The sequence below is a fragment of the Terrapene carolina genome, unplaced genomic scaffold (genome assembly GCF_002925995.2).
Source record: "Terrapene carolina triunguis isolate 2854851 unplaced genomic scaffold, T_m_triunguis-2.0 Scaffold236, whole genome shotgun sequence".
In the NCBI taxonomy this organism is placed as follows: domain Eukaryota; kingdom Metazoa; phylum Chordata; order Testudines; family Emydidae; genus Terrapene; species Terrapene triunguis.
In genome coordinates this window covers 758,658-770,576 of record NW_020664587.1, presented here as the reverse complement: position 1 = coordinate 770,576, position 11,919 = coordinate 758,658, and the positions used below count along the sequence as shown (strand labels likewise).

Here is an 11,919-nt window from a genome sequence, read left to right as displayed (position 1 = left end):
CTATGTTTAATCCAACTGAATACAGATAAAATTCTCACCAGTTTCAGAATGCTTCCTTTTACAGACTAATCTTCTTTTAGTCTGGGTCCAGCAATCACTCACACCCCTTGCAATCACTGTCCTTTGTTTCAGGGTTTTTTTTAGGTATCTTTGGGGGTGGAGAGGCTCTCTCTTTAGCCAGCTGAAGACCAAATGGAGGGGTCTCCCACGGGCTTAAATAGACTTTCTTTTGTGGGTGGAGACACCCTCCTCTCTCTTATGCAAAGTTCAGCTACAAAATGGAGTTTTGGAGTCACCTGGGCAAGTCACATGTCCATGCATGACTGAGTTTCTTACCAGCCAAGCCACATTCCTGGGAAAGCCCAGTTGTGGATTGGTGTGTCCAAGTTCATTGTTGGCTTAAGTGTTTTTTGATTGGGCACTTACTGAGAATAGTTTTTTCTCAGGAAGCTGACCAACTGCTTCACTACAGCCTGCTTAGAATGAAACAAGTATGCAGCCAATATTCATAACTTTGAATACAAAAATGATACATGCATACAAATAGGATTAATAGATTCAGTAGATCATAACCTTTACGTAGACATGTTACATGGCATATGTGGCATAGAACATATTTCAGTTATGTTATATATATTCATAAGCATATTTCCATAAAGCCTTATGGGGGGCACCGACCGTCACACCACCATGCACAGTCTTTTATCAAAATAAAATAACTCTGAGGCCGCATCCCAAGTTTCTCCCTAAAGTTACCTCCACTTTCCATATGAATCAGCATCCATCTTCCTGTTTTTTCCCCAAAACCACATTGTGACATCAGGGAGGCAATTCTGCATATGCTAGATGTTAGAAGAGCAATAGCATTCTACTTGGACAGGACTAAGGACTTCAGGATGTCTCCTAAGCTCTTCCTTTAGCTCACAGAAAGAGCCAAACACTGCACAAAATGGCTCAAACACTATTCAAATGGGTCTCTGGTTGCATTAATCACTGTTATCAAGGGTGCAACCTGCTGCCTCCATCCAGAGTCCATATGCACTCCACGAGGTCAATCTCTACCTCAGTCACATTCCTTAAAGATGTCCCTATCTTGGAAATCTGCAAAGCAGTGACTTGGGCTCTGCCCACACTTTTGCAGAATATTATGCGATCACTGGAAATTCAGCCTCTGATGCCATCTTCGACTCCAGTACTCTCTGTGGTAACAGACTCCACTCTGAAGTCCCAGCCTCCAGTGGTGGGTACTGCTTGGGAGTCCCCTACAATAGAGCACCAATAGGGACACTACTCAAAGAAGAAGAGGAAGTTACTCACCTTGTGCAGTAACAATGGTTCTTCGAGATGTGTGTCCCCTGTGGGTGCTCCACAACCCACCCTCCTCCCCTCTGAGTTCTGAGTTCTCCATAGGGCTCTGTGGTAGAGAAGGAACTGAGTGGGGGCAGTTTGCCCATGCAGTGCTAGATAGCCTCGAGGCAGACCATAAGGGAGGGAGAGCGCATGTGCGGTCTCAACGGAGGCTGCCACCAAAAATCTCTGATTAGAGGTGCAGGGGCACAGATATTCCTACAGGGGAGCACCCATAGGGAGACACATCTTGAAGAACCATCGTTATTGCACAAAGTGAGTAACTTCCTCTTCTCCATGTCCACTGAAGGGAGGACAAAAAGTAATTGTCTTAATCTGCAGCAAGAGAGAATAAGACACAACAATTGCTGAGGAGGATTTCAAGAACCCTCTGTGCATCTGACTAGCGAAACAATGGGTGACATTGCTTGCAGTCCTGGTGGGAAAGAGGAGCCTGCTACAACTGTGAGTACTCTGAACAACTAACCTAACAGCAGCGAGCTGACATGACAGCTATAGTGGACAAATGGAGGCCTTCGACAGTGCCATGGAGCACTGGCCCTCATATACAGCGAGGCTGGAGCAGTATTTTGAAGTAAATGAGATTCCCCAGAAAAACATGTAGCAGCTTTACTGAGTGGGCTGGGGGAAAAACCTACAGTTTAGTACGCAGTCTGATCACCCCAGAGAAGCCAGCCAGCCAAACCTTAAAAGAGAGAGTGCAGATTGTTCAAGAGCACCTGTCACCCAAGACCCTGATTACAGCAGAAAGTTTCAGGTTTCATAAGCAGAATCAGCTTGAAGGTGAATCTGTTTCTTCTTTTGAGACTGCATTAAAAAGATTATCAGAACACTGTGCTTTTAAGGATGGGCTTAACAAGGCCCTAAGAGACAAATTTGTGTGTGGACTGCTTAATGAAAGCATACAGAAGAGGCTCTCACCTGAGGGAAATTTTACCTTTAAAAGGGCAGTAGAAATTGGAGTAGCAATGAAAACTGCAGAAAGAGATGCAATAGAATTGCATACCAGCACTAAAACTGAAGTAAGAATGCATAAACTATCTGTAACTCAAAGCAAGAGCCGGTCCGCTTGGCAGACAGACTCATGTTTTCACCGTGGAAAAGAGTTCCACACTTCTTTTGATTGCCAATTCAAAGATGCAGATTGTAGCTGCTGTAATAAAAAAAGTCAAATCCAAGTAATTTGTCACACTAAGAGAAATAAGGAAGAGACCCAATCAGAATACAGAAAAAGGAATATCACTGAACATTCCGTAGCCAGAGGCAGTAGTGACACTGAGAGTGGAGTGGCCAGCCTGGATGTATATAGGGTGAACAAAAATGAAAAGTCAGCAATCTGGTTGAAACCCTGGGTGGTGGGAAAATGCTCAGAATGGAATTGAATGCTAGCTCTGCCATGTCTGTTATCTCATGTTCAGAATATGAGAAAACTTTTCTAAATACCAAACTGAAGGGGCCACTGATATTACTAAAAATATATGGGAGAAAAAATAGTGCCAACCGGAGTGATGCAAGTAAATCTGGAGTATAACAATAAGCAGTGTTTTTTAGACTTGTATGTTGTTGAGAAGCGGGGACTGGCTCTGTGGGGACGTGAATGGTTACCTAAGATTCCTCTGGATTAGGACTCTATAAACATGCTGTAGTCACTTTCAGTAGAGTCCACTAAAACAGTCAAACAACCACTGAAAGGGACACTATGTCAGGCATTGTGAGTATTCCAGGAGGGCATAGGAACTCTAAAACTTATGAAGGTTAAAATAATCCTAGCTGAGAAGGTGCAGCCCAAGTTTGACAAAGCTCAACCTGCCCCGCACAGTGTCCACTCGAAGGTAGACACTGAACTGAAACATCTGGAAAGGGAAGGCATACTTTCAAAAGAGTCTTGGAGTGGGTGGAGAACTCCTATTGTTCCAACTGTAACAAAATGTAGTGCAGTAAGGGTGTGTGGAGATTTTAAGGTCACCATAAACCCTGTACTGAAAGTTGAAAAATACACCCTGTCTCAAATTGAAGATATTTTTGCTACACTGGCAAAAATTTAGCAAAATTGCTTTGTCACAGGCCTACCTACAGATGGAGGCTGAGGAAGAGTGTAAGGCATATTTCTTATTTGAGTGATTGCTCATGTGCACTGAGCACCTATTGTGGAATAGGTGTGCGTGCTCGCCACGTGCACTGTGCCAGACGTTTTTCCGCTAGCAGTACCCATAGAGGAGCGCCCCTAGCGATCCCTAGAGTGGCGCCACCATGGCGCAGTATAAGGGATGCTGCACGCTCCCCCCACCTTCAGTTCCTTCTTGCCACCAGTGAAGGTGCTTCTGAACTGCTGTGCTCCAGTGCTCTGCTGTAGCTTTCCCTGTTTGGACTGTTGTTTAGTTCGTAGATACTTAGTACCTGTACTTAAAAAAAAAAAAAGTTATATAGATAGAGTAGAGAAGCGCACCCGGGTTGGGGCATGCCCCACACCCCGGGCTTTAAGTCATGCGACCCTCATAAACGGCCTATGCCCATAAGTGATCCGCACACTAGCTGCTTCGGCTGTCTTGGGAAACCCCACGTCAGTGACCGCTGCAAAATTTGCAGATCTTTCAAGCCTCGGAGTAAGAAGGAGCGGGACATATGGCTCTGAGCCATATTGATGGAGTCGGCCCTGACCCTGACACCGCTACACCGCTCTGAATTGGCACCGAACACCGGTGTGCGGTGACCCGTGGTGCCTTCTACCAGCTGGCACCACTCCCCATCCACGGGACACTCTAAGAAGACAAAGAAGTGATCTTCTCCGTCAAGGCACCAGGGCAAGGCTGGGGGTGAGACTAGACCCGTGTTGGGCAGCTCTCGATCCCCCTCAACCTCATGGCCTCCAACTCAAGTAAAGCAGAGTAGCCCAGCCCACTCTGAGCTGGCCTCCCTGGATGCCAGTGGCCACATACGGGTGCCCTCCATGCCGGAGGCCCTGCAGGCAGCTCGAGATGTAATGTCTCTCCCAGAACCGACTGCACTGACCCCAGCAGCTCCCCGGTCCAGAGGCAAGCCGGCACTCGGACCACCACAGTCACCACCCGGGCGGTACCACTCACAGTTGAGGGAAGGTTCCCGACGCTGTTCTCCACAGAGTGATCACCACGCTCACGCCCGCGCAGGTGGTCTGGCTGGGGAGCAGCAGGGAATCGAGGCACCACTCCGCGTCAAGGGAGCGCAGGCCTTGAGGTCAGAGCATGCCTCACCGGGACTGGGACCAATGGCACCAGAGGTCGCTGACTCAGAGAAGCCACCGTAACCCCTCGTGGTACCAATGTAGACGCTGCTCACTCTCTTCATCCAGGGCGAGGTTCCCGGCACGGCACCCGCTCCCACAGCTCCAGGCGTAGATCGCTGGCAACCAGCTGTTGCGAATCTGCCCGATGGAGCCATTTGCGGAGCAGCTGTTATAGACGGTACTCCTGCTCCTCTACACCAGACTCAAGGTATCGAGCCTGGCACCACTCACGACGCCGTTACTCATCCCCATCCCGGGATAGCGGTGGCTTGTATGCCAGCCCAGCTTCCCTTTGGAGCCAGCAGCCAGCGGATCAAGCGATTCAGGTGGGACATCCCACCCCAACACAGCCCCTGGTGGTAGCTCACTCGGTGGCCAGGGACTCAGAAATACCATCGGCTTCCCTCTCTCAACCTCCCACGAAGGGGTCAGCGGAGCGTTCTTCCCCAGCTCCGTGCTCAGAAGGGGACAAGCGTTGGGATCTGCGGCACTGGTGGGGATGCAGAGCACTGCGCCCCCATCCTCATCCTCCCCTGATGAGGCCATCATGGCACCTCCTCCTCCTGTTCCCCAGGAGGACACAAAAGCCCACCAAGAGCTCTTGAAAAGGTTGGCAAGCCTCAATCTACAGGCTGAAGAGGTGGAGGAGCCTTCGGACTCCCTCTTTGATGTCCTCTCAGCCACAGCGCTGGCCAGGGTGGCCCTCCAGCTCCACAAAGGGGTGGCAAAGATCCCCAATACCCTGTGGCAGACCCCGTCTTCCTTGCCCCCCATATCTAAGAGGGCAGAGCGGAAGTATTTCGTGCCCTCCAAGAGGCATGAATATCTATACACTCACCCCGCCCCCAACTCCCTAGTGGTCAAGGTGGTCAACCACAAGGAGTGTCAAGGCCAACCTGCTCCCACCCTTAAGAATAAGGACTCGAGGAGGCTGGACCTGTTTGGTAGAAAGCTTTATTCTTCCTCGAGCTTCCAACTGAGGGTGGCAAACCACCAAGCCCTGCTAGGCAGATACGACTTTAATTTATGGGGCTCAATGCCAAAGTTTACGGACTCCCTCCAGGAGCATGATAGGAAGGAGTATAAGGCCCTGGTGGAGGAGGGCACTGCTTCTGCCAGGGTGGCCCTTCAGGCAGCCTCGGACGCAGCGGACATGGCTGCAAGAACTATGACCTCTGCGGTGTCCATGAGGAGGGCATCGTGGCTCCTCTTGTCCAGGTTGTCCATCGAGGCACAGAGCTCCCTGCAGGACCTCCCCTTCCATGGCAAGGCCCTGTTCGCGGAGCTAACAGACATGAAATTACACAGTCTCAAGGACTCTCGCCGACCTTAAAGACTCTTGGTCTCTATTTTAGGCTTGAAATTAGACGAAGGTTTCTAACCGTCAGAGGGGTGAAATTCTGGAACAGCCTTCCGAGGGAAACGGTGGGGGCGAAAGACCTCTCTGGCTTCAAGATTAGGCTAGATAAGTTTATGGAGGGAATGGTTTGATGGGATAACGTGATTTTAGTCAATTAGGCAATAACGTGCCATCGCTGGTAAAATGTGGGTCCGGCTGGAGAATCTTGCCCGCATGCTCGGGGTTCTACTGATCGCCATATTTGGGGTCGGGAAGGAATTTTCCTCCAGGGTAGATTGGCAGAGGCCCTGGAGGTTTTTTGCCTTCCTCCGCAGCATAGGGCAGGGGTCGCAAGCTGGAGGATTCTCTGCGACTTGAAGTCTTTAAATCACGATCTGGAGACTTCAACAGCTGAGATAAGGGAAATTGGGTGGGTCAGCTTTTGTGGCCTGCATCATGCGGGAGGTCAGACTAGATGACCATAATGGTCCCTTCTGACCTTAAAGTCTATGAGTCTATGAGTCTATGTCCTGGCCCTGGCCAAGTTTAAGCCTCAGCAGGCCCCCAGCCAGCTCACCCACTCCAGATACAAGCCTCCTAATTTAAAAAATCCAGGGATTATAAGAAGCGACAGGCTCAACCTGCACCCCAGTCTGGCCCCTCTAAGGGCAAGCAGGCGGGTAAGCGCCAGTTTTGATGGGACACCCAGGGACGACCTACCAGTCTGCACCAGGGATCCACCCGACCTACCCTTCTCCAACCACCTATGTACTTTCCTCCCAGAGTGCTCGATACTGACCTCAGACCGATGGGTCCTCAATACCGTCTCCCGGGGCTATACCCTCCAGTTTCTCTCTACCCCACCTACCCACCCTCCCTCCCCATCCCTTTTCAGGGACCCCTCTCATGAGAGCCTACTTGAGCAGGAGGTGAGGCGGCTCCTTCACCTAGGAGCGGTGGAGGTGGTGCCTGTGGCGTTCAGATGAAAAGGATACTACTCCCGCTATTTCCTTATCCCGAAGGTCAAAGGGGGCCTCAGGCCCATCTTGGACCTGCAAGGCCTAAACCAGTACATGGTAAAACTCAAGTTCCACATGGTCTCCCTGGCCTCCATCATTCCCTCCCTGGATCCCAGAGACTGGTATGCCGCCCTCAATCTCCAAGATGCATACTTCCACATTCACATATTCGAGGGCCACAGGCGTTTCCTCCACTTCACGGTAGGACAGGAACACTACCAGTTCATCCTCCTCCTGTTTGGCCTCTCCACAACACCCAGAGTCTTCACAAAGTGTATGTCTGTGGTGGCGGCCTACCTCAGGTGTTGGGGAGTCCAGATCTTCCCCTACCTTGATGACTGGCTGGTCAAAGGCAGCTCCAGATCACAGGTACAGCCCCACATAACACTCCTGTCCACATGCACCACACTGGGGCTGCTGGTGAACAACACCAAATCCACATTGGTACTGGTGCAACGTATAGAGTTCATTGGCACGATTCTCGACGCGAGATCAGCCAGAGCTTCCCTCCCACCGGACAGGTTCAAAACCTTGAGGGAGCTCATCAAGGGGATCACAAGGTTTCCTGTGACAACTGCCAGGGTGTGCCTCCAGCTCCTGGGTCACATGTCAGGGTGCACGTATGTGATACGTCACACCCGACTCAGGATGCGGCCCCTTCAGCTCTGGCTGACCTCGACGTTCTCCCAGTCCAGAGACAGGCTGGACAAAGTCTTCACCTGTACCCGAGCCCATTCTAGCCTCCCTCCGTTGGTGGTCCACCCCGGAGAACATGCTCTGAGGGGTCCTATTCAGGAGCTGCCCCCCAACAATAGAATTGGTGTCCCAACATGAATGGTCGCTGCACCCAGAGGTGGCTCACATGATCTTCCGAAAGTGGGGCACTCCCCAAGTGGACCTCTTTGCGACCAGACTGAACTGCCTGTGCCCTCGGTTCTGCCCTAGGAGGGGCCTGGAAAGGGCACAATCTCTGATGCCTTCTTTCTGTCCTGGTCAGGTCAGCTTCTATATGCTTTTCCCCCAATCCCACTGATCAGCAAGGTCTGGAAAAAGTGAAGACGGACAAGGCTCGTGTCCTCATGATCGCCCCAGCATGGCCAAGGCAGCACTTGTTATGGGACTCTTACGAGCCTGTCCATTACCCCCCAGTGGCCGCTGCTGACCCACCCAGACCTTCTCTCTCTCAGGACCAAGGTCGCCTCCTCCATCCCAGCCTAGCAGCCCTCAACCTCACGGCGTGATTGCTCAATGGCTAGGCCACGAGGAGAGGACCTGCTCGGAGGGCATCCAGCGAGAACTCCTGGAAAGCAGGAGGCCCTCCACGCGTCAGGCATACCTGGCAAAATGGTCAAGGTTCTCCCAGTGGGCTGCTGATTGCGGCGTCTTGCCAGTGGCTGCCCCACTCCAGCTTATACTGGATTACCTCCTTCTAGGGTGACCAGACAGCAAGTGTGAAAAATCAGGACAGGGAGTGGGGGGGTAATAGGAGCCTATATAAGAAAAAGACCCAAAAATTGGGACTGTCCCTATAAAATCGGGACATCTGGTCACCCTACCTCCTTCATCTTACAGCCCAAGGCCTAGTGCCCTCGTCCGTCAAACTTAGGGTGACCAGACAGCAAGTGTGAAAAATCGGGACAGGGTGTGGGGGTGGGGGGGGTAATAGGAGCCTATATAAGAAAAAGACCCAAAAATTGGGACTGTCCCTATAAAATTGGGACAGCTGGTCACCCTGGTCAAAGTGCATCTGGTAGCCATATCGGCCTTCCACCTGCCAGTCCAGGGCCACACCGTATTTTCTCAGGCCATGACCGGTCAATTCCTTAAGGGCTTGGATCGCCTCATTCCTTACGTTAGACCCCCGGTCCCACAGTGGGACCTGAACTTGATTCTGGCCAGGCTGACAGGGCCTCCATTTGAGCTACTTGCTACGTGCGCCTGGTCCCACCTTTCATGGAAAGTAGCCTTTCTTGTGGCAATCACATCTGCTAGGAGGGTCTCGGAGCTCCGGGCCCTGAGTGCCAAACCCCAGTACACGGTATTTCATAAAGATAAGGTCCAGCTCCGTCCACACCCTTCGTTCCTCCCTAAGGTGGTCTCTGCCTGTCATATGAGCCAGGACATTTTCCTTCCGGTGCACTGTCCCAAGCCCCACATGTCTAGTGAGGAGCGCCATCTCCACATGCTCGATGTGAGATGGGCCCTGGCTTTTTACCTGGAACAGACAAAACTGTTCAGGAAGTCTTCGCAGCTATTAGTCGCCACGGCCGAACACATGAAAGGTCGGTTGCTCTCCACTCAGCTTCTCTCCAGCTGGATCACTTCATGTATCCGTACTTGTTATGACCTGGCGGGAGTTCCCCCGCCGCTGATTGTGAGGGCGCACTTGACAAGGGTGCAAGCCTCGTCAGCTGCCTTTCTGGCTCACATCCCTATTCAGGACATTTGTAGGTCATCGATCCACACGTTCACCTCGCATTATGCGATCATCTCCCAGACCAGGGAGGACGCCGGGTTCGGCAAGGCAGTGCTCTGTCCTGAATGTCTTGAACTCCTACCCTCCTCCAACAGATATAGCTTGGAATCATCTATTGTGGAATGCACATGAGCAATCACTCAAAGAAGAAAAGACGGTTACCTTTTCCATAACTGGTGTTCTTCAAGATGTGTTGCTCATGTCCATTCCACATCCCGCCCTCCTTCCCCTCCGTCGGAGTTGTCTGGCAAGAAGGAACTGAGGGTGGGGGGAGCGCGCAGCCCCCTTTATGGTGCGATATACAGGTGCCACTCATAGAATCATAGAATATCAGGGTTGTAAGGGACCTCAGGAGGTCATCTAGTCCAACCCCCTGCTCAAAGCAAGACCAATTCCCAACTAAATCATCCCAGCCAGGGCTTTGTCAAGCCGGGCCTTAAAAACCTCCAAAGAAGGAGACTCCACCACCTCCCTAGGTAACGCATTCCAATGCTTCACCAACCTCCTAATGAAAAAGTTTTTCCTAATATCCAACCTAGACCTCCCCCACTGCAACTTGAGACCATTTCTCCTTGTTCTGTCATCTGCCACCACTGAGAGCAGCCGAGCTCCATCCTCTTTGGAACCCCGCCTCAGGTAGTTGAAAGCAGCTATCAAATCCCCCCTCATTCTTCTCTTCTGCAGACTAAACAATCCCAGTTCCCTCAGCCTCTCCTCATAAGTCATGTGCTCCAGACCCCTAATCATTTTTAACCACCGTACAAATAAGCGATTTTTAACCACCGTACAAATAAGCGATGGCCACATTAACACCACCCTATACCGAAAACCCACCGACCGCTATGCCTACCTTCATGCCTCCAGCTTCCACCCCGGTCACACCACACGATCCATCGTCTACAGCCAAGCACTGAGGTACAATCGCATCTGCTCCAACCCCTCAGACAGAGACCAACACCTACAAGATCTTCACCAAGCATTCGCAAAACTACGATACCCACACAAGGAAATAAAGAAACAAATCAACAGAGCCAGACGTGTACCCAGAAGCCTCCTGCTACAAGACAGGCCCAGAAGAGAAACCAACAGAACTCCACTGGCCATCACCTACAGTCCTCAGCTTAAACCTCTCCAACGCATCATCAGTGATCTACAACCCATCCTGGACAATGATCCCTCACTTTCACAGACCTTGGGAGGCAGGCCAGTCCTCGCCCACAGACAACCTGCCAACCTTAAGCATATTCTCACCAGCAACCACGCACCGCACCATAACAACTCTAACTCAGGAACCAACCCATGCAACAAACCTCGATGCCAACTCTGCCCACATATCTACACCAGCAACACCATCACAGGACCTAACCAGATCAGCTACAACATCACCGGCTCATTCACCTGCACGTCCACCAATGTTATATATGCCATCATATGCCAGCAATGCCCCTCTGCTATGTACATTGGCCAAACTGGACAGTCACTACGCAAGAGGATAAATGGACACAAGTCAGATATCAGGAATGGCAATATACAAAAACCTGTAGGAGAACACTTCAACCTCCCTGGCCACACAATAGCAGATGTAAAGGTAGCCATCTTACAGCAAAAAAACTTCAGGACCAGACTCCAAAGAGAAACTGCTGAGCTCCAGTTCATTTGCAAATTTGACACCATCAGATCAGGATTAAACAAAGACTGTGAATGGCTATCCAACTACAGAAGCAGTTTCTCCTCCCTTGGTGTTCACACCTCAACTGCTAGCAGAGCACCTCACCCTCCCTGATAGAACTAACCTCGTTATCTCCACACTGATTTATACCTGCCTCTAGAGATTTCCATTACTTGCATCTGAAGAAGTGAGGTTCTTACCCACGAAAGCTTATGCTCCCAATACTTCTGTTAGTCTCAAAGGTGCCACAGGACCCTCTGTTGCTAATGATTTTTGTTGCCCTCCGCTGGACTCTTTCCAATTTTTCCACATCCTTCTTGTAGTGTGGGGCCCAAAACTGGACACAGTATTCCAGATGAGGCCTCACCAATGTTGAATAAAGGGGAACGATCACGTTCCTTGATCTGCTGGCAATGCCCCTAAATGCAATACAGCCCAAAATGCCGTTAGCCTTCTTGGCAACAAGAGCACACTGTTGACTCATATCCAGCTTCTCGTCCACTGTGACCTCTAGGTCCTTTTCTGCAGAACTGCTACCCAGCCATTCGGTCCCTAGTCTGTAGCAGTGCATGGGATTCTTCCGTCCTAAGTGCAGGACTCTGCACTTCGTCCTTGTTGAACCTCATCAGGTTTTTTTTGGCCCAATCCTCTAATTTGTCTAGGTCCCACTGTATCCGATCCCTACCCTCTAGTGTATCTACCACGCCTCCCAGTTTAGTGTCATCTGCAAACTTGCTGAGAGTGCAGTCCACACCATCCTCCAGATCATTAATAAAGATATTAAAC

General features: G+C 50.8%; 1 protein-coding gene across 1 annotated transcript; it reads left to right on the top strand.

Annotated features, from left to right (window-relative positions):
• The first annotated feature begins 5,025 nt into the window (after positions 1-5,025).
• On the top strand, positions 5,026-7,025 carry LOC115271282. Its single transcript, XM_029912709.1, has 2 exons — positions 5,026-5,980; positions 6,497-7,025. The coding sequence occupies exon 1, from the start codon at positions 5,130-5,132 to the stop codon at positions 5,961-5,963; it is 834 nt and encodes a 277-aa protein (XP_029768569.1). The 5' UTR covers positions 5,026-5,129; the 3' UTR covers positions 5,964-5,980; positions 6,497-7,025.
• The last annotated feature ends 4,894 nt before the right edge of the window (positions 7,026-11,919 follow it).